The 24005-nt window shown below is 34.8% G+C and overlaps 1 protein-coding gene across 2 annotated transcripts in view; it reads right to left on the bottom strand.

Annotated features, from left to right (window-relative positions):
* The window catches only part of LOC111154090 (Rho associated coiled-coil containing protein kinase 2), a 140132-nt gene that overhangs the window by 37448 nt on the left and 78679 nt on the right, over window positions 1–24005 (bottom strand). For both annotated transcript variants that reach the window (XM_022513463.1, XM_022513461.1), the window contains exons 5-8: window positions 14799–15059; window positions 5580–5724; window positions 3123–3261; window positions 524–615 (exon numbers count right to left, since the gene is read on the bottom strand). In XM_022513463.1, coding sequence (XP_022369171.1) covers window positions 524–615; window positions 3123–3261; window positions 5580–5724; window positions 14799–15059 — 637 coding nt within the window. The remainder of the gene's footprint in view (window positions 1–523; window positions 616–3122; window positions 3262–5579; window positions 5725–14798; window positions 15060–24005) is intronic.

The following is a 24005-nucleotide window of genomic DNA, read 5'->3' as shown; positions in this document are numbered from 1 at the left end:
AGGAGAGGAATATGATATTATTCTAGGTATTAAAATTGTAAGCAGCAATAATTTGCACAACATTCTTTAGCCTTTGGCCTTTCACATTCTTTAAGTAAAATATTTTCACTCTTAAAATGAATTAATGTCAAATATACATAAAGTTAAAATGAATTACTATGCTTATTCTAGTATTCATCAAAGTATGGTCTACATAATTACTGATTAATTCAAAGAAGTTAAATTCAAATTAAGGGATATTCCCCCATTCTGAAAATTATTGAGATCCATAAAAAACTTATAAATTAAGATATCTGTTTATTATAAAAGTATTAAGAAATATTGCTAATGAATACATATTAGTTTAAGATACTGAGGAACATTTAGTTATAAATACTGCAAGAGAACAAGTTTGAAATAAAACCTCTGAATTAAAAATTAGTTAGCATTAAGTGTATCAAACATGATTACTAATTCAAAAGAGGGATCAACTACTGAGATTTAAAATGTGATGGAATGGAAATATTTAAATTTATTGACTTACTCTCTCTTATGTTATCCCAATTCCATTGGTCATTCTTAAAGAAAGGATGCTGTTTGATTTCTTCTACCCCATTTCTCCCAAGTCGTACTTCCCTAAACAATGCAGTTAAAGATTAATTACAAAAAGATTACAAAAAAAAAAAATTAATTCTTATCCTGCCTAGGACCACAATAAGGATCACAAATGACTTTGAGATATCTTTATCAAAAGTTTCAGCTTAAATGTTTTTCCAAAACAAGTATTGCCCATTTTACAATATATGATCTCTCTAGATTAAAAGGACAATATAGTAAATGCCATGGAAAGGGAAATGTATTTCCATCTGTAGTTTGTATCAAAGAAAAGTACACATGAGACTTTCAAATAAAAATATTCATCTATGTATGCCAAAACTGCATGATACAACTCCAGGATGTAAAATGGACAGAAGTTTAACTTCAAACAAAGAAAAGTTATTCAAAGCCTCTCCAATAAAAATGTAGCACAGGGGAGCCTGGGTGGCTCAGTGGGCTAAGCCTCTGTCTTCGGCTCAGGTCATGATCCCAAGGTCCTGGGATGGAGCCCCACATCAGGCTCTCTGCTCAGCAGGGAGCCTGCTTCCCCCTCTCTCTCTGCCTGCCCCTCTGCCTACTTGTGATCTCCATTTGTCAAATAAATAAAATCTTTAAAAAAAAAAATGTAGCACAGAGTCTGCTCCAGATTCTCTCCCTCTGCCTCTGCCCTTCCTCATGTCCACTCATGTGTTCTAATAAATAAATTTTTAAAAATCTTTAAAAAAGTAAAAATTAAATCAAAATTTTAAAAAATGAAAATCTCTTCTTATAAAGAACTCACATATTAGAAATTATCAATCTTCAGTCTGATAAATTGTATATTAAAATAATCATTCTGAATACAAGAATAATATTAACAATTTAATTCTTTGAACCTCTGAGTTTTCAATGCAGATTTTATGGACATAAAAAACATCAGTTTTTTTATATGCCCCTGGAGTCATGTTTAATATAAACAGAAAAACGTGTAAACTCTAGAGGGAAGTACTGGTAGCCACAATGATGGCATTAAATTCTTTTCCAAATATCTTTTCTCTACCTAAAATCATTCCTTGGACTGCACCACCACCCCCCAATAAACTGTGAAGGCAAATCTTTCATTAACATGTGCTACGTCCTGTTTCATATTCTACCTTTCAGCACAAATTATGGTCATCCTCAACAACCCATCTAGTCCCAAATCAAACATACAGGATTTGTTCTAAGTTTATCAGCATGGATTGTCTGTTAACCAGATAATTAACAAATCTTATAAATGATAAACATATTAGAATGATTAACCTCTCTAATAAGAAAAAATAGCAATAATTTTTCTTGCTTCAGATGAAAAAAAAATTCATGATATACAGTTTGATGAGAATGAGCAAAGTAACTATCATCAACGGAAATATACCCTGCTGTGACTACTCCGGGGGTCAAATTTTGTAAAACCTACTCAATTTTAAAGTGTGTATCCAAGAATTCTACCTTTAAAACTTTATCCTACAGAATGTACGCAAAATATAAATGCTTGAGGATAGTCACTGTGGTACTGCTTGTAACAGCTACTGGCTAACAAACAATATGGTTTTTGCTGAGAAATCAGAACACTTTAGAGCTAGAAATGCCCTGGGTTATCAATCTGATCTGATCCCACTATTCATGGAGAAGTAAAAATTTCCCCCCCAAGTAAAATTATTTCCCTCAGATCATAATGCTGGTGAATAAAGTTTGGACTGTGGGGCATACACACCCAATATAAGCTGGTCCTTGGACAGGCTCTCATCACAAATCTAAAAGAACTGAATAGAAAGGCCAAGGAAGAAACTCCGAAGAGTTTTCTATCTTCCCTTCTTGAAGCAGGTTTCATAGCATTGTTCACCTATTTTGTTTTAAGAAATACAGAATTTCCAGAGTATATTCAAATGCAAATAAAAAGGCTGGGAAGGAGGCACTCCCAAGTCGAATACAAATAGTTTTTGAGATTATAACCTGTCAAGTACACATCTGCACAAAACACTCTTCTCTCAAGAGTCATACAGTAAGAGTCAGATGGGCTTATCACTTCAAAGGATAAAATGTGAATAATACAAGCTTTACTCCTCTCAAATGCATTGCCTTACTAAGTTCTGTTTTTTTCTTTTTAGACATGAAGGTAAGGTTAGAGTTTGATTACAGTGGGGTTGCACACACATAATGACAAGAGCAACTCAACACCAGGCCTAGCAGTAGGAAAAGGCTAACCCAAGCAATTTGGATAAAGAGAACAAAAGACTTCATATGTAAATAAATGTTATGCTTTCATTTTTACAAATTTGAAAGTTAAGGGCTCTCAGGGTGCCTTGGTAGCTCAGTTAAGCATCTGCCTTCTGCTCAGGTCATGATCCCAAGGTCCTGGGATCAAGCCCCATGTCACTGTTTCTCCTTCTCCCTTTGTTCCCCGCCCCCTGCCCCCAACTTATGTTCTCTCTCTTGCACACTGTGCTCTCTCATATAAATAAAAAATCTTTAAAAAGGGGGGGAAAAAAAGCTAAGGGCTCTCTACAAAGAAATTCAATGTACATTACCTATCTGTTAAGAAGGCACAAATGAGATTCTTCGCATGTTTAGAAATTTCTGCATCTTCAGGGAAACATAGTGAGTTTTTATGATCCATAATTTTGCTGTATGTTCCTACAAGTGAATCTGCATAAAACGGAGTATCCCCTAAAATCCCAAGAAAGAAGACACTGAGTGTAACTAACAGAGAATGAAAATTAAACACTTTCCATCTATTATTTAAACACATTAAGTTTAAATTTGTCACATGCGTGACAGAACAAGTGACCTATGGGTGAGGAGACTCAGTCGAAACACCCTAGCACACACCAAGGATGTATTTAAATTTTAACCACACCAATGTACCATCAACTCTTAAAAGCAAAATAAAATCAATGCTAACTATAGAATTTTTTACTGTTTTTACAATGGAGAAGATTACTTAGTAGGGCCAGATAGATGAGAATCTTCTAATGCTTGAGCTGGATCAGTCCTTCTTGAGATTACTCTCTAGAGCTATGCTGTACAATAGAGTAGCCACTGCCAACATTTAAGTTAAATTTAAAGTTGAATTAAAATTTAAAGTTTAATTAGTTAAAATGAAATAAGATAAAAATTTCAGTTCCCTAGTCACACTAACCACATTTTAAGAGCTCAGTGTGGCCCGGGCTTACCACACTGGAATGTGCAAACACAAACCATTTTCAACATGATAAACTGGACAGAGTCAGACCAACCCTATTATTTCATATGAGATTTGCCTAAGATGACACATAGCTAGAATTCATAATGGCAGAAATGGTCTCCCAATGCAGTGCTCCTCCAGACTACTGGCTACGCTAAAGAGGCACTGGAGTGTAAAGACAGAAAAGCTGAAGGCACCATTTTGGCCAGTACTCATCTAAAGCCACAAGAATTAAGGGCCCTGCCAGTATGACTCAACTGTAAGTCACCTTAGCAGAAACCAGACTTCCCCAAATCAGACAATCCAAAATTTCAAAAGGGGTATTCAGGTAATTTTTGTTTGTTTTCAAAGAGGGCAAAAGGGTGCTTTGAATTCAAGATTTTTCTAGCGCCATTTTTAATTACAGTAGAGCTCCTTGAATGAAGTCCCGTGCTAACCAACCTAGGCAAGCACCAGAGTAAGCTCAGAATATTGTAAATCAGTGTCATTCAAAGTCATTAAATTCAACTCAAGAGTTGGAAACAGTAGCAGGTATTTAAATGGTCCCTTCAAAGGAGCTATGTGACTTTCTCCAAATTATTTTCTAAATCCCTAGGAGAGTCTAGGCAAATGATAGAATAATTCTACTTTAAAAAGATTACAAGAACACCTAATGCATCATCAGATTGGGCCAGAGGTGGGGAGAATGAACAGCTACCTGGGAACATATCCTGCATGTAAAGAGATGCACTACAAAAAAAAAAAAAAAAAAAAAAAACAAAAGAACGGGCCCAAAAAAAATAGGTCATATTATGACATGAGTTTAAAGCACAGCAAGATCAATACTATATACACAAAATAGTCATCAAGAGAAGGCAATTTACGCCACAAAAACATTCCATGACTAAATATTAAATTTGAGATTTGCCAAAATGTTCTGATTTTTTAAGCAATAATCAAAATAATCATACAAATTTTCCACTACCACTTTTTTTTAGGGTTATCCTCTAGAAAATAAATTCTCCAATTTCTAAAGATATACTTTCAACTTTAAAGTTGTTTCATATAATGTTATTAGCTTTAAAATAGATTAGCCCCAGAAAATAGATTCAGCTGTATCCTCAAGCCAGATGATTCAGTTATTGGCTTCCTTAGCTGGAAGATATTTTTGTGACCCCAGTACTTAGGAATATGGAATCTTAAGAATGAAATCTATGATATAAAGAAAAGTTTTGAAATACCTGAGACTTCCAAATTTTGATTTGGTCAAAGTGAAAGAAATTATTAAATTTGCCTGAGATTTCTGAGAATGAAATATTATTATAAAATATTTTTATCGATAATCAGTCAATAACTATAATTTATTTTACTAGAATTAAAACCATATGTAAATACAAGTAACAAACACAGTTGACAAAAATCAATTACATAACTATATAAACAAAATTGGAACAAATATTAACAGCCTTATACTTAAAATATTTACAACAAATACTTTAATCAAGAAAATCTTAGACTAGAAGCCCACTAGAGCTGTAAACTTGCTTCTTGTTCTAACATTTTCTTCATACAAAAAGGCCACTGAAGAATTATTTCCTAGCAATTTACTTTTGAATCCTTTTACATTTCACTAAATCATTGTGCCCGTACAATTTGGTTTTAATTTTCCAATTAATAATCTGTCATATCTGATACAACTAATTCAAAGTTTTTAAAAATCCTACTTCTTCCACAGGACACAATTTCCTTATATTCCCAAATTCTTGACTTAAAACTAGTGTTTTGAGATGGGTTTTGAAAAAAAGACAAAATATCTACTCACCCACCAGCATCTCAAAAAGGAAAACACCCACAGACCACCAATCACATTCTCGCCCATAGTAACCATCACCCCCTTGTGATTTGAGAACCTCAGGTGAAATATAATCAGGTGTTCCAACTGCTGTATCACAATGCACCATGCCTGTCTGGTAAAGAGAGAGAAAAACAGCTGCATGTAAAAACATACACACATAAATACAATATTCCATTTATTACTATATATATGTAGTGACTACAAATTGCTACCAACAGAACTTCATTGCTGATACAGCTTTGGGAGGACAGAAGATAAATGTATTATGAAATGCCTAAAAGCGTCCAGATTACAGGAAATCAAGAATGACTTTTCCACTCTAAAATACAGGAGGCTTCATCAATGGAAGAAGGAAAAAGTGGTAAACTCTAAGGGAATCCCAAGCAAATCAACATCTTTTGTTTCTCTTTCTTACTCTACTAAGTAGTCACAAGGGAAGTACAAAACGTGATCTTAAGGCAGTGACCTGGGGAAAAGAATTAGAGAGAAAGGAAACTTTGGTGTTTTCAAAAGAAACTGCAGTAATTAAGATTACAAAGAGCCTAGTTTGGAGCTGGATAAAGAAACAGTTCTTATCATATTAAGAAAAAATGGTGGAAATAGATAAAATGTTTAAGTTAAAAGATCTTAACAGCTTGAAAGCTATATACCACCAAACTGTGTATTTAGAAATATGGAATTGTGGCATCAAGATATTTGGCAAAATGATAAAGAACACTTTTATCTGTATTTAGTTTTAATGGGTAATACGACAATCCCTGATGTCTTTTTGACAAGAACCATTGTAAATATATGCATCCATGTGCATCTTATAGCGTGTGTGTGTTTGTGTGTGTGTGTGTGTGTGCTGTAAAATGAAATCACTCTAATACTATAATGCTAAATACTATTTGTTCACCTCCAGCTCTGTGCAAACTTGCTAAGTTTATAGACTAATTTAAATGCCCTCCATTTCCCTTACCTCCCCAGTAAAGAGTATGTCATTCACATTCCTCATAAGGAAGCTAATATAAATTCCCAAAATACAAGTGTTATGAACACCTTGGGAAAAGGAAGTTCCATGTATTTTGTAAATATGACTTATGTAAATGTATTTAAGTGCAATAAAAATATATGTTCATCATGGGAAATTAATTTTGAAAACAATCTTTTCATTCTTCAAATTAGCAACAATAACGCAATGATTTTACTTTCCTATGTATATAGCAAATAGAGAATAGAAGTCATTTTAGTTTGAATATAAATTAATAAAAGTCCTGAAAATAATTGAGCAAATTAGGAGGGCAATAATTTGTATGGATTGTACTCAGAATAAAAGATGAAAAACAACAGTGCCTAACTTTAAGACGCAGGGTTGGACTGTCCTATACTTCTGTTAGAGGAAACATTAAGATACTTGTTTGGGTAAATAAAACTCCTTTCAAATATATCTACCGAAACTAGACTTTAAAAAATGAATCCTGTGAGACTCAAGAACTAAAACCTAACTGGACACACACACCAAAAAATGCCATTGGAGGAAAAATTATTTAGCATTCAAAGGTTTAGAGGAAGGAGAGGAAAGGGTAAGATAAAAAAATAACTGGCATAAAGTTAGGCGGTAAAGGATGGGACATGTTAGGCTTTACCAGAGAGAGAGGTATGACAGCTTAGAAAGAAACAAGAGAAAAATAAAGAACTAGGATGACTTTTTATAAAGCATATTCAGGAAATGCAGTGAAGAGGTGCCTGGGTGGCTCAGCTGGTTAAGCCACTTACTCTTGATTTTGGCTCAGGTCATGGTCTCCGGTTCATGAGATCAAGCCCTGTGTGGGTTCCACACTCAGTACGGAGTCTGCTTGGGATTCTCTCTCTCTGCCCCTCCCCCTGCTCATGTTGTTTCCCTCCAAATAAATAAATAAAATCTTAAAGAAAAGAAAAGAAGTAAAGTCCAAATCAGCTAAAAGTGAAGTTTCACAATGAAGAAGGTGGGAAAGGTAAGATGGAGATCAGTTTGAATAACCACTTGCAAAATAAATACTTTGGCAGGACTAAAGAATTTTTAGTAGGGAAACTACGTAAACAGCACTCTGCTTTTGGGAAAATAAATATTCCAACCACAATTTTTGACTAGTGTACTGGAGGATAAGTTTTTTTAAATAAGTATTTGTAAAAGACATTTTAAAACTGTCTCATGGAGGGGCACCTAGGTGGCTCAGTGGGTGAGGCCTCCACCTTCAGCTCGGGTCAAGATCCCAGGATGTGGGATCGAGCCCCGCATCAGGCTCTCTGCTCAGCAGGGAGCCTGTTTCCTCCTCTCTCTGCCTTCCTCTCTGTCTACTTGTGATCTCTGTGATCTCTATCGCTATCTCTATCTATCAAATAAATAAATAGTCTTTTTTTAAAAAAACTGTCTCATGGAGAGGTTCTCAAATTATATGAAACAGAATCCACATTTATGACAAGTCTCTTCTACTATCCTAAAGAAATACAGTTGGGTGATGGACAATGGGGAGGGCAGGTGATATGGTGAGTGCTGTGAAATGTGTAAGCCTGACGATTCACACACCTGTACCCCTGGGGCAAATAATATATTATATGTTAATAAAAATAATTAATTAAAAAAAAAGAAATACAGAAAGGATAAACCAGAAAATAAAACCTGGTTTACCAATGGTGGGTGTGGGTGGGAAAAGGGTGGAGAGAAGTGGGAGTATGGGAATGGGGCAGTAGGAGTAAGGAGGATAAGATCCTTCTCTAAGCATACAATTTGTACAGTTTTAACTCATAAAGCCAGAGGAATGTTTCATACATCATAAAGACTATGAATAAGCAATTAAAATCAACTAGGATGTGTGTGTGTGGGGGGGATACTCCAAATGGAATACAAACAGTAAAAACTGAAGCTGTTTTATAAATTATTAACATAACCACACCAAATGGGGTAGGGATGAAAAAAACTAACCTAAGTAACTTTGTATATGTGCTGCCAAAGCGAGCACAAACCTAAGTAACTTCGGAAAACAGTATCTGTAACAGATACTATAAGGCTCAACACAAAAGGAACTGCACAAAAATAACATATTCTAGGGACACCTGGGTGGCTCAGTGGGTTGGACGACTGCTTTCGGCTCAGGTCATGATCCTGGAGTCCTGGGATCGAGTCCCGCATCGGGCTCCCAGCTCCGCGGGGAGTCTGCTTCTCTCTCTGACCTTCTCCTCGCTCATGCTCTCTCTCACTGTCTCTCTCAAATAAATAAATAAAATCTTTAAAAAAAAACAATATTCTAATTAGTAAATCTGTCATAGGGTAGGAATTAGTAATTAATTCTGAAATAATTTTATGCGTCTTCTAGAGTTGAACAAGTACATGAACTGTAGACAATGAGAGCCAGGTTTTTTTTTAAGATTTTATTTATTTACCTGACAGAGAGAGAGAGCGCACAAGCAGGGTCAGGGGCAAGGGGAAAGGGAGAGGGAGAAGCAGACTCCCTGCTGAGCAGGGACCCCCCCCGATACAGACCTCCATCCCAGGACCCTGGGATCAAGACCTGAGCCGAACGCAGACCCTTAACCAACTGAGCCACCCAGGTGCCCCAAAAGAGCCAGGTTTCTCAGTGACTAAAATAGAAATTACCAAAAAAAAGGTGGAAGATTATAATAAGCCCTGTGGTGTAGGACAAGAATCAGTATCAGTATGAACTCATGATTTTAGTAGCCTAGATATACAGAGAGATAAATACAGAATTAAATATGAACATGTGTGCGCATATAGATGAGCACATACAGTATATTCAGCATACGTGTGTCTGGTGACAAGGCCTAGAAATAACGGCACTCGAGGAGCAATAAGCATATCTAGTCCCCAAATACTGATTTCTAAATACCATTCTTGAATAAAAGAAATCTGAGCTTCCTGGAAAAGTGGCTCATTCCATAGCTACGACAGAGAATATACAAGTCTTCAACGATTTACGGTGCCAAAAAATAAGAGAAATGCTCCATAAGGGGGGCATGGCCAAGGACATAGGAGCCAACCCAAGGAGCCAAGATAAGCAAATGTGGACTGAGTTTGAAGGTATGAGTAGGAATCTGCCAAGTAAACTGTATCCAACATCGTATTTGAAGGCCAGGAATCATGAAATCACTGATTTTATGGCACTGAAACAACTACATGTAATTTAAGACCAGTGAACTAAAAGGCACAAAAGGTCAAATGATAGAGAATGAGGGTGAAACGTGGAAGGGATCACACCATCAAGAAGCTTCATACAGACAAGCTAAGGAGTTTGAACTTGACTCGGTAGATGACAGGAATCTACAGAAGAGTTTTAAGCAGGACAGCAACATAAACAGGTATGCATTTTCAAAAGCTTCCTCATGAGTAATTTAAATGGGTAAGATTAAATGCTTATTTGCTAAAATATATCTGGTATTTATATTAGACATTATAATATCATAAGTGGAAAAGTTTACGGAAAACACAAAACTGGTCAGTCATAAATCCTGAGGTTGGCCAAGGAAACTATTCTAAGTGGTTCCTGTGAAAGTGGAAAAAATTGTAAATGGAATTCTTAATTATCAGAAAAGCATTAAGAGCCTCGGCTTGACTACTACACAGGCAGGAGCCAACTCAGTCCACTTTAATGATTAAAAATGGTGCATAAACAATGAATTTTTGGAACACTGAAAAGAAATAAAATAAAACGAAAAAAAAAATACTGGCTGGCATATAGTAGGTGCTCAATAAATACTTGTTAAATAAATGAACTGTTAAATAACTTAAAAAAAATGAGTAGTTGCAACAGGGACTCCTTTTTCAAACAGGCATATCCCTCACCTTATAAAATTCTCGGCTAGTGCAAAGTCCTGCTTCCTCTTTGTTCTATTTAAAAAACAGCCCAACTGGTTTAGAAGCCCATGTCCATTTGCATTATACAGTGCCCAACGCACAAAAGGCTGCCTGTTATTCTAGTTATCTCCTAGGGATACCAATTATTACTTTTATTAGGGCTCTGGTTACAAAGCTGCATAGCTTTTGAACAGTTTGTCCCTACTGTCCCCATAAACCTATTCTTTTCTATATATAATTTTGCAGAAAATAGGGTTTTTTCAGAAATACGAGTAGAAACACCTTCATTTTAAAAACTGATGGCACTTGTAGAAGGGTTAATAACATTAACAATTTACCAATTAGCTTTTAAAGAAGTACAGCCTCCGGGGCACTGGGTCACTCAGTGGGTTAAGCCTCTGCCTTCAGCTCAGGTCATGATCTCAGGGTCATGGGATCGAGCCCCACATCGGGCTCTCTGCTCAGCAGGGAGGCCTGCCTTCCCCTCTCTCTCTGCTTCCCTCTCTGCCTACTTGTGATCTCTCTGTCAAATAAATTTTTAAAAAAATCTTTAAAGAAGTACAGCCTCAATATAATCAAATAGTACACACTAGAATATTAAGGGATATAATTTTATATTATTTTCAGGTAACCTAAAACACTGACATAAAATGTGCCTTAAAAGGTGGTAAAGGTAGCTATAAAATGCCCAATGACAAGCCAAGAGGGAACTCCATTTACCTAACTAAGCAAGCAATTTTAAATAGCAGAACTACAGGGCACCTGGGTGGCTCAGCCCATTAAGCATCTGCCTTCAGCTCAGGTCATGATCCCCGGGTCCTGAAATCGAGCCCCGCATGGGGCTCCCTGCTCAGAGAGAAGCCCTCTTCGCCCTCTCCCACTCCCCCTGCTTGTGTTCCCTCTCTCGCTGTGTGTCTCTCTGTCAAATAAATAAAATAAAATCTTTTAAAAATAAATAAATAGCAGTACTTCTTGGCTATCAACTGAGACACATCTAGATGTAAATATACTACACTGTGACATTCACTCACATCTATATGTTTGTGGTTTTTTGTTTGTTTTTTTCAGAGAGATAAAGAGTCATAGTATCCAGGAAACTGTGTAAGCCCACAATTTATTGACAGAACTTTCTGATATATGCCAGTACTCTTAATTGCAATAGTAACCAATTATTTTAGTCTTTCTGGTTATAATATTTAGTCGTGTTTTATTTTTGCATTTATCCTTAGCCAGGAGAGCTAAAAAATAATTTGAGGATCTCTGTCTATATTGTAGATAAAGGGTTGACAAAGTTTTCTATAAAAGGCCAGTAAAAGGCCAATAAATATTTTAGTAATACTTAGTAAATATTTTAGGATTCGTGGGCACATAGGATCTCTACCTCACATCTTTTTTTTTTTTTTTAACATCTTTTAAAAATGTACAAACCATTTTTAGTCAGGAGCTGTACAAAACCAAGCCACAGGTCAAATCTGGCCTTGAACTCCAGTTTGCCAATCCCTTCCACAGACGTGCAGATGAATGAGAACAAAACTAGGAATATTTCTAATAGCTTTGAGACTATAATGATAATCAAACAGAGGCCAATAAAGTGATGAACCTAAAACTTGCAGCAGCACCATTTATATTAACAGCTAATATAACAAAATTATAAATTCTATGTACTATAGATTTTCATAAAAAACTCCTTTGTTCTTCAACCTATATGGCTGTTCTCGTCATTAGTATTAGTTGAGGAATGGAGTTCTGGGGTAAAACAAACAACATTTTTAAACTTCAGTATTTAAAGAATATATATTTCACTACATCAAAATTAAGAACTCCTATTCAAACAGAAACAAATGCATAGCTGGCTGGAAGATGATATGAGCAATACCTGTGGAATCACTATTGAGATTATATAAGGAAATCCGGAACATCAACAAGAAGTTGATTTTAAAAAGGTTAAAAGATACACAAGTAATTTATGAGATAAATGACTCACAATTACATGAAGAAAAGTTTGACATCATTAATTATAAAATAAATGCCATTTTTAAAAACTACCACCTTACACCAACAGAACTGATAAGATTTAGACGAGTAATAGGAAGGCGGAGTAATAACACAGAGAGACACGAACTCAAATGCACTACTAGCAAGAGGTTATAACATTTACAGCCATTCTGGCGGTCAGGTAATACTTTATTTATGTATCCTCTGAGTCAGCAGCCCCACTTCTTCTAAGTGTATATTTAGAGGAAACCCTTGTCAGAATACACATGGGACATGTCTGAAGATGTTCAACATGAATGTTTAGGTTCAACATAGTACTGCTGGTAGCAGGGAGCTGATGTGGCCTAGGAATCCAACACAAGGGGGAATAAGTACAATCAAATAGATAGATAACATAGAAAATTAAGAAGGACTGAGCTAATTTACATATATCAGAATAGATATAAAACAAGATTGAGTGAAAAAGTAAAAAAAAAAAAGACATTCATATCATATTATTTATACACATGTACACTATATTAATAGTCTGCAAGAGCTTATAGTAAACACATGACAGTGGCTGTTTATTAGGGACAAAGAGAATAAGACTGAAACGGAAAGGGGGAAGACATCATAAAATAAAAACCAGATGAAGCTTTTCTGTTGACTCCTAATGACAAGTGATGAAGCAAGGAGTATAATTAGCTCAGCTAAATGCACCTGAATTAAGAAATAGTAAATAAAATTACATAAGCCACATTTTATTTTGTCTTATAAAGAGACAATGTAAGATATTTAAGTCACTTAATTTAGTATTTACTTACATGCTTGCAAAATTATTCTATAAAAACCATATTCTGTCCTGTTCCCCACACTCTATACCCTTTCTTCCTTAACCATCATTACCTACCCTAAAAACATATGGTATGACTTATTTCTCTACATCCTCCCAAAAGTTTTTGGTTTAACTAAAATCAGAATACAACCATGGAAGCACAGTACAAAAACATCACTCATTATGTAAAACAGACATACAAAAATTTAGCATTCTATTAGAAAATTATATTATACTTTATTTTCATTAAAGATAATTTTTAATATTAACCATTTTATAGTGTATTATGATAAACACCACAAGAGGGAGCTTTGGGGACAAATGCTCCTTCTACTAAAAATTAATGTATACGAAACACGGACACAGTGACTACATAATCAATGAAGAAGACCAAAGAAGAAAGGAATGTTACGTTTTAGTTGAGTAGACAGGGCATAGAAACCTAGATATATGAAAAGGTCCTACAAAATACAGCACAAATTCTAAATAAGAACATTAGAAAAGTGATCAGTCAGATTAGGATTATCAAGAAGAACTCTGTAAATGAGGTAAAATCTGAGGTGAACTTAGAAGAATACAGAATGCTGATGAAGACATATAAAAAGATGAAGACTAAAAAAGTGAATGTCACATAGATGGCATAAGAGGTTAAGAGAAAAGAAAATCAGCTTAATTAAAAATAAACATCTTGATAAGATATTTTTGTTAAGAAATATGATTAGCTATATAAGCATACTGGAAGGTTATAAAAACCATACAAAAGATAATATCTAGTTTGCTGTCAACATGCACTAACATTTAAGAAGTCTGATATATGTAGGTCACCCCTTAGATCCAACAGAGAAATACAAATACAAAAACAAACAAACAAACAAAAAAACAAACAAACCATGATTCCTCCCCATTAGGAACTATTGCAAGGAATTATATATATAGTATACTTTCAGAGAAAAAGAGAAGAGATATAAATTTTGCAACATAAATAAATAAATCAACATCATAATTAGCTATGAGGTTAAAACTACTGAACCTATTAATTACAATGTGAATTGTTCTACAGGTAAAGTACACAACATATGATGTTCCTAAATGTATTCCATATGGTGGATGCAGACACGGTTGGTAGGAGACAGTAACGTAAACTTCTCAGGTATTTTTTTTTTTTTTAAGGAAAAATACAGAAATAATAATCGTGATGGAAATAATACCCATGTACCTTAATTTATATTTGTGTTCTATTCTTCGCCTGGATCATTCTGCACATGAACTAGTTTTAAATGACAGCAATTGCTTGTCACCATTCTATGGGGTGATACCCAGGTTTTCTGTATTCTTATTTCTCTTGTATTTACCAAATCTTGTACTATATAAATAAATAATAAAGCACTCTGTAGCTAGGTGATCAGTTAAAAAAAAAGTTTTATTTTGTTTAAGTCATTACATAGCAAAACTAAATTTGTATTTGTTTAAAACTACAAAGATCTGAAGCTTCTTTCATTTTTGTTTTTAAAAAACTAGCATTTTTTTTTACTTGCTTATTACTTACTTCATCCATCTTCATACATGTGCCAAAATCCGCCAACTTTAGATGTCCATGTTTATCCAAGAGCATGTTGTCAGGCTTTACATCTCTGTGAATTAAGCCCATGGAGTGTATGGCATCCAGAGCAAGAACAACCTCAGCAGTATAAAATTTGGCCCATTTCTCAGGTACATCATAGTTACTCATAAGGTTTACAAGATCTCCACCAGGCATGTACTCCATTACCATGTACAGATACTTATCATCTTGAAAAGCACAAAAGAGCTGTAAAACAAAATGAGAAAGGAAAAAAAAAATTTTAAGAAAAAACAAAAACAAAAAACAAAAAGCATAAATGGAACAAAACCCCCAAATTTATTACTACTGAAAAAGACAAATTATTTTCCAACCAAAAAAGTTGAATTTTATGAAACCTTTGATTTTTAGATCTGGATATTCCTAATGGAAAAACAGGTATCAGGCAAAACTTTTTATATAGTTAACTTCTTTATGCTGAAAAACATACCTAAATGAATAATTTTCCCTCTCAGAGAATATTTAAATTATTCTCTGAGAATTTATTTAAACAAGATATTTTAAAACAGAAACTGAATGAGGGACATAAAAGATGAAAAGAATGACAAAAGAATTCATAATTTTAAAAAACAGCTTTCTGAAAACAAAACAAGCTACTGTACATAATTCACAAAAAAGAAAGCTGAGGAGGTAGGCGTAGCTCAGAAAAACCTAAAAGATCCCACATTCAATAGATGTAAGAAGAGGGAGTAAGCACCACACCACTGGAAAGGTGGAAAGGAGTGAGCTACGGGTAGCCACACTTAGTATAGGGCCTTCTCTCTCCTATTCCCTATCATCTTGCTCATAAGCAGCAAGTGGCTGCCAGACTAGAACAGTGGCACTGGGACCAGAGAAATCACACCAAGCGAGGGCTGCTACTGACTCCCCAGAGGCATGGGAACCACAAATTCAGAAGAAAAGCTTTTTGTACATTCCACCCAACATGTCCCAACCCACACCCAGAAGCAAGCAATGCAAACAGAAAAGGTTTCCACAAACAGGGAAAACACAGAACAAAACCAAGAACTCATATTCAAAATAAATAAAAAGAATTCCTACAAATCAATTCTTTTAAAAGAAGAGACAACCTAATAGGAAAATGAAAAAGAATTAAGCAGGCATTTCACAAAAGAAGATACTCAAAGATGAAAAGGTATGAAATCTTATTAGAGAAAGATGAATTTAAACCACTGTGAGACACCACCTTGCATGCACAAAAATGACTAAAAATGATCAAAAATTTTAAAACTGATAATACCAAGTGCTAGCAAGGACAAAGGAAACTTATAAACTAGACTTCTGTAACCACACTGATAAACAAGCTGTTACCACCCACTGAGATCGATTATAAGTACTCAAAAATGCTACTCCTAGGAATAAACCCAACAGAACAAAAAACATTTACACTACTTGTAACAAATAAAATTTTGAAATAACACCAACAAATTGTGGTATATACATACAATGGAATAAGACAGCAATAAAACTAATAAACTGTAGCAATGTAGGTAACTCATGTCAACATAACACTGAACAAAAAAGCTAGATACAAAAGAAAAGCTATTCAGTGGTATCACTTTTATAAAGTTCAATAAATAGGGAAACTATAGTTCCTGAGTGCTTGTTTAGGTGGTACACTAGAAAGAAAAGCAAGAAACTGATGACTAATAAAGTCAGAGGAGTGGTTATTTTGGGAGGAACACAGCGAGGTAATGACTGGGAAAGAGCACAAGAGAACTTCTGGAGTCTAGCAATGTTTATTTTTTGAGCTGGGTTGTGAATAGATGGGTGTTTGCTTTGGGATAAATCTTTTTGCTGCTTGTTTTATGTATTTCTTTGTGTATGTCATGAATAAAATCATTTTTTAAAAAAGCATGATAAAATTAATGCAGATAACTTCAAATGCATTTGTAGGTATCCCTCCTTCTTTCACTATCCAATATTCAAGCAGATATGTGCATTGGAAAATAAAGACTGACAATAAAAATTAGGCAGATAAAGAAACTAGAAAAGAACAATATAAACCCAAAGAAAACAGGAGCTAGGGAATTTTTTTAAAAGCAGAAAATAACTAAAAAGAAAAGGGGTGCCTGGGTGGCTCAGTGGGTTGAAGCCTCTGCCTTCAGCTCAGGTCATGATCACAGGGTCCTGGGATCGAGCCCCACATCGGGCTCTCTGCTCAGCAGGGAGCCTGGTTCCCTTCCTCTCTCTGCCTGCCTCTCTGCCTACTCTTGATCTCTGTCAAATAAATAAATATAATCTTAAAAAAAAAAGAAAAGAAAAAAAAGAAGTTATTTTTAAACAAAAAAAAAGTTAACTAAAAAATTTACATATACGCCAGTCAATAGAAAACTAAAAGAAAAGACAGATACAGTCGCAGAAGATATAAACTGACTCAAGAGAGAAATAAAAACCTGAATTAGTAAAAAATCACCTGAGGAAAAAAAAAGGTTGACAGAAGATCTAATTGGGAAGGAGGAATGGAAGGATTGAGTACAGAAAAAAACATATACAAGTTTTAGGACAGCAGATATCTCTCAGAAGGAGAAAAAGGAGAAAAAAGACTGGGTAGGAGAACGAAAAGTATTTCAAGAATTCTTGCAATGTTTTCAAAATTAAAAGCTTAAAATTAACGATGGAAGAATGTTAAAATTTGCTAAATGTATGTAAGACTGAAACCAAAGAGCGTTTCCAGATGGCGTATTTATTAGGCACACAAGAAGAGCCATTCACCAATGGTGAATTAATTAAGTTGTGTTTGATTGCATCAGCCGAAGAAATGCGTCTAGATAAAATCAACGCAAGACTCAGTCTTTCACCGACAGCTGCTCAAAGAGTCGAGGACACTGGTGGCAGTATCAGTAGTCAATTTAAAAACAAGGCAAATGATTTCGGGTGGTTTTCCTCGGCTCTTAATGAGTCCACAGATGCTACTGATATTATGCAGTCATTAGCAGTTATTGGAAGAGTAAGTGCCAAGTTTGAGTGAAAAAACAAGCCTCTATAAACAGTCTGTATAGATGAACTACAGACAAAAATATTTCCAAAGAAGTTGAGAAAACACTAGGTCAGTACAACCCGAAGTAGAATCCGGTAAGGTGTGTTAACAAAAGATAGTGGTAAAAATATATGTGGAGCAGAAAAAGGCTTTATTGGACAAATTTACAAAGCTTGTAAAAATGTGTGATACTGAAAATCTGTAGTTATTCTCTGTAATACTTCTCAGTAAGTACTCTGGAAAACATGTGAATCCTTCGTATAATAAATAAATTAGTATAAACGGATGTTATTTGCTCTTTTGGACTTAACCATCATCATCTGTTCTGTGAATTTTTGTCAGAAAAAAGTGCTGAATATTCTCATGCAACCATACAGCAGTTCAATGGCTTAGCACTGGTAAAATTTTATTGCAATTATCTGAGCTTACAGCCGAGACTAAAATTTGTCTGGTCAAGACCATCCTCAACTACTATCATGGAATACTGACTAGCTTTCTAAATTAGCTCTAGCTACAGACTTTATAATGTTCTTAATTAATACAACCTAAAATGATAAGGTAAAATAGTGCTTATGTGCAAAACTTTAACTTTGCTGAAAGATTTTATTTATTTTAGAGAGAGAGCTCACGCAAGAGAGCATGCACAGGGGAAGGGGCAGAGGGAGAGGGAGAGAGAAGCCCAAGCAGACTCCCTACTAAGCATGGAGCCAGAGGTGGGGCTCGATCTCACCATCCTGAGATCATGACTCCAGCCAAAATCTACAGTCAGATGCTTAACTGATTGAGCCACCGAGGTGCCCTACAAAACTTAAGCTTTTAATGACAACTAACATCAAGCTACTTTTTATGCTTCCCTTGCTATTAAAATCAAAACAAGAAGTGGGATCTCCCTCCTACACAAATTGGCAATGGATGTATTTTCTGAGCTCAAATGATAGTCCCACAGTTCCAACAGCATTTTTTGACCTGAATATAAGTGTAAAGCAAATATCTATATTTCAAAATCCAATTAAACTCTGCAGCTGATGGGGGACCTGGGTGGATCAGTCAGTTAAGTGCCTGCCTTCAGCTCAGGACATGATCCCAGGGTCCTGGGATCGAGTCCCACATCGGGCTCCCTGCTCAGCAGAGAGCCTGCTTCTCTTTCTCCCTCCGCTGCTCCCCCTGCTTTGCTCTCTGGTTCTCAAACAAATAAATAAAATCTTTTAAATAAATAAACAAACTCTGCAATTGAGAAGCTTCTGCCTAACCTTCAGTTGGAAGTGACAAACCTGCAATGTAATGACTTTGCTAAAAGGTAAATATCCAGACAAGAATTTAACATCAGCATTTGTCTTCTAAATGCTAAATAGGCTCAATCAGAATCATATGCTCAAGGTCAACATCAACAGTTATAAATAAAGTATTGGTATACACCCTTGATACATGACGAAAATGGCACCTTCCCTCTATAGTCTTTCTCTAAAAACTCATAACCCTAGTCTAAACAATGAGAAAAACATCAAATTCTAATATAAGACTATACACATCATACAATATAACTTACAAGTAATACTTAAAGCTTTAAAGGTCATCAAAAACAAGGAAAAAAGTCTGAGAAACTGCCACAGCCAAGAAGAGGCTAAGAAGATATAATTAAATATAACATACTATCCTAGATGGAATCCTACAACAGAAAAAAAGCATTAGGTTAAAAACCAAGAAAATCTGAATAAATTATGGACTTTAGTTAATATAATATATCAATACTGGATCATTCATTATAACAAATGTCCCTTACTAAAGTATGATGTTAATAGAGGAAATTGTCCCGGGTTGAGGGGATGATATAGGAGGTCTCTACTATCTGCTCAATTTTTCTATAAATGTAAAACTGTTTAATAATAAAGTCTATTAATAAAAAATAAATCATATGCCAGTGGATAATAGTATTTGGCAGTACCTAACCTATTTGAAAAGATATTTTCTAATAGGATGAATATGTCAGAAAATCTTATTATACATTAATATTAACAGAACATCTATAATTTTGATAGGAAACATTGATTGTGAACCTCAATTAAACAAAACATTATTACCCCAGAAAACAAGTTCATTCTTCTCCTTAACAGAGTGGTATTTTTTTTTTTTTTTAAGATTTTATTTATTGACAGAGAGAGAGAGAGGGAGATACAAGCAGGAGGAGCAGCAGACAGAAGGAGAGGGAGAAGCAGACTCCCCACTGAGCAGGGAGCCAGACATGGGACTCAAACCCAGGACCCTGGGATCATGACCTGAGCCAAAGGCAGATGCTTAACGGACTGAGCCACCCAGGAGCCCCTAACAGAGTGGTATTTTTAAAAATTGTACTTATTATCACATTTTGAATTGCCTCAGTAAGAAATCTGTAGAAATTTGTTTTCTCATTATATAAGTTATCAACATTCTATCTATCTCTTGGGCCACAAAACCTAAAGTAGGTACTATCTGCTCCTTTACAAAAGAAGTTTGCCAATTTCTGGTGGGACTGAAATAAGATTGGCCATGGCTGGTAATTGTTGAAGCTGACTGAATAGTACATGGGGATTCAAAGCATCTTCTTTCTACTTTGGGATGTTTAGAATCTATCATAATAAATATTAGTGGTAAAAAAATTATCATTAAATATATTGAAAACTTTTCCCTGAAAGGTATGCAAGCAAGTTCAATCCAGTCTCAAGGAATGAATAGCTTCTATTTTATATAAACTGTACCAAAGCTCAGAAAAAAGTTTTGTGCTTCCCAACTATGTTTATTAGGGTAGTCTCACCAGAATATGAAAACCAACCCAAAAAAACCCATGTTAAAAAAAAACTGAATTAAAGCAAAGGTCAAATGTCACACAAACAGATGGACAATTACTTAAAATATTGGTAAATCAAATTCAATACTCTATAAAGAATATAAAATTATAGCAAATAGCATTTACTTTTTATTTTATACTACCTTGAAATTTATTTTTTTAGTGTGCTATAATAACAGATTAAACAAGAAAACCATCATAAAAGCAGCTCAAGAACACATTTCAAATACTTCAACATTATTCCTGATTAAAAAATACTTGGGAAGCTAAACACGAATAGATAGGCCTTTACTGTCTTAATCAGAAAACTGCAGCAAATATCAGATTTAATCATTAAATACTAGAGGACTACCCAATTAAGTTTAACATAATAAAAAAGATAAGGATAAAAAACTTCTATTAACTCAACACTGTACTGAAAAGACTGAACCAATGCTGGTTCTTTTGGGTTTTGTAACATCTACATATTCAAACACTAGTTTTCTTATGCACAAGTTTCTTCTGAACATATCTGATGAGAAAAAGTAACATGGCTTTACTGAAAATCAAGCTCTATACACAGATATATACTATATTGTTATGAGAGGACTTAATATTTCAAAATAATCAAAACAACCCCAAAAATCTACCAATTGAAGCAATGCAAGAAAAGATTTTAAACGTATTTTTTAACAGAATGAAAGGCTAATTCTAACTTCACAGAAAAAATGTTAAGAATTTCCACAAAAATACTATAAAAGGAGAACAATGAGAAGATTTGCCCTACAAAATACATGAAAAACTACAGAAATTAAAACAACATGATTTTTTAGCGCTTAACAAATCAAAGTAATAGAACAGAGTCAAAAGAAATTCACATATATAGGGTAATTTAGTCTATGATATAAAGGGACATTTCATTTACTTCATGGGAAAAAGATGGGCTTTTCTATGAATGGCCCTGGGAAAAGTGGCTGCTCATTTGGGAAAAACAAATCTTACTTCATATAAAAAAATAAATTCCTGGTGACTCAGAAAGAGACTCCTGCCCCTCCCAAAATTAAAATATTAAAAAAGCTAAAGTATAAGAGAATATTTTCATTATATTGGGCTGGGGAAGGTATTCCCCAGCAAGAATCAAAATATAGAATACATAGATTTGATTACATCTACTTTTAAAAACTCAATAAGCAACAGACAAGTAACAGTTCAAGAGAATATATTTCCAACAGATATAACACAGAATATATTTCCAACATATGTATATTCATGTACAGGGTCTATCAGCATGCTAATAAATCAATTTTTTTTAAAGATTTTTTATTTATTTATTTGACAGAGAGAGATCACAAGTAGACAGAGAGGCAGGCAGAGAGAGAGAGAGAGGGAAGCAGGCTCCCCGCTGAGCAGAGAGCCCGATGCGGGACTTGATCCCAGGACCCTGAGATCATGACCTGAGCCGAAGGCAGCGGCTTAACCCACTGAGCCACCCAGGCGCCCTAATAAATCAATTTTTAAAAAGTAAAACAACACACAGAAAAGTGGGATACAAATTACTAATAAACATATGAAATATCCTGAACCTCATCATTAACCAAAGAAATGTACTTTAGCACAATAACATCTTTTCTTCTTGAAGATGCAACTAATAAAAATTTTAAATAACTACAATATCCAGTATTGGCTAAAATGTAGTGACATAAAAATATTAAATAATTAGAGAAATACAACTTGTAAAAACATTTTTTTTTACAAAGCAATCTGGCACTATCTATCGAAATGTCAAATGTGCACACCATATGACCTAGCAAACCCAATGCTAGCAATCTATTACAAGGAAATATTCACGTGTGTAAAAAGGATGGACCTATAAGCACAGTTAATGTACAAGATTAGTCTGGAACATCCTATTGTGTCAGACAGCAAGCTATCAAAGGCTGTCACAGCTATGTCCAAAGGACTCAGGAATTAACCCAAACAGGATGTCACTTGCCAAAGGTGTCACAATGTGGTCATCAATAAGATATTCAAACGACTAAAACACATCAAATAGGTTTTAAATCCGTGAGTTCAAACTGGTAACTCCCTCAAAACTGTTCACCTTTAGAGGATAAAAGGAAACAAATCCCTTACTTTGAAAACTGGTAAATATAAGGAAAGAATAAAGTTTTATCCTGTCACTTCCTCTGTGAATTATACTACTGGGTAACCAAATAGTAAATGGGGGGATATTTTCTTTATAGAATTATTCTAGTCACTATAATAAAAAAGAATGACTGGGGAGTAGGTGGTGGAGGAATGACTTAACTAGAATATCACCATTTTGAAAACCTCAATAAATTAACAGAATTATATTACTTTTTCAATTTACAATGTTTCACTTTTGACTGGTTTCCACAGACCCATTAACTCTTTATCTCAATGAACACTTTAAAAACATCCACTTTGGGGACGCCTGGGTGGCTCAGTGGGTTAAAGCCTCTTCCTTCAGCTCAGGTCATGATCCCAGGGTCCTGGGATCAAGCCCCGCATGGGGCTCTCTGCTCAGCGGGGAGCCTGCTTCCCACCCGCCCCCCCGCCCCCGCCTGCCTCTCTGCCTACCTGTGATCTCTGTCAAAAAAATAAATAAAATCTTTAAAAAAAAAAAATCCACTTTGCCGAATTAAAGATCAAAGACACCCGTTTATGAACTGATAAACTAGAAATGGCAATGATTCTGTTGCTATGAAAGAAATTTAAAGCTAAAAGTGGAATAATTTATTACCATCATTCCTTAATTACATTATCACAATATATAATTTGCTACAAAAATTTTAGTTTTAGCTACACATATCAGAATTTCTATTCCATAGATACAATAAAAAAGGTAAATAGAAAGAGAATTGGGACTCCACATTATTAAAAAAGTAGTAATAATGAGCTTTTAAATTACATAGCCATCCATGCGGCGTATTTTGTACCTGCAAATTGCCTTCCACAAGCAAAGTATAAAACTCCCAAATCATTAAGTAAGCATTCTGAACATGCATGGGTACATACCTAATCTCACTCATGATACTTGTTCAAAAATGTCTGCAGAATCAGGTATTAGTATAAAAATATCTTTAGAGAAGCAAAGTTAATGAGGGATATAATTGAAAAGAAGGCAAAATACAACCACAAATTCGTTACTTAACAGTCAAGTAAGAGGCTCAGTTAGGAAGCACAATACTGTCTTATCTTGTAGGTAATATATAAAGGACCGGAGGAGAAGTTTTGGTTGTTTGGAGACAGGCTGATTATTGTTCCTATTATGTAAATCATGAGAGTGTAGGCAGGGCATAATGGCATTCTGGTAACCAATCTAATTGTTCAT

The sequence above is a fragment of the Enhydra lutris genome, unplaced genomic scaffold (assembly GCF_002288905.1).
Source record: "Enhydra lutris kenyoni isolate GAN:26980312 unplaced genomic scaffold, ASM228890v2 scaffoldscaffold35, whole genome shotgun sequence".
Lineage (NCBI taxonomy): Eukaryota > Metazoa > Chordata > Mammalia > Carnivora > Mustelidae > Enhydra > Enhydra lutris.
The sequence above is the reverse complement of the archived record's forward strand: the minus strand, read 5'-3'. Positions and strand labels throughout refer to the sequence as shown.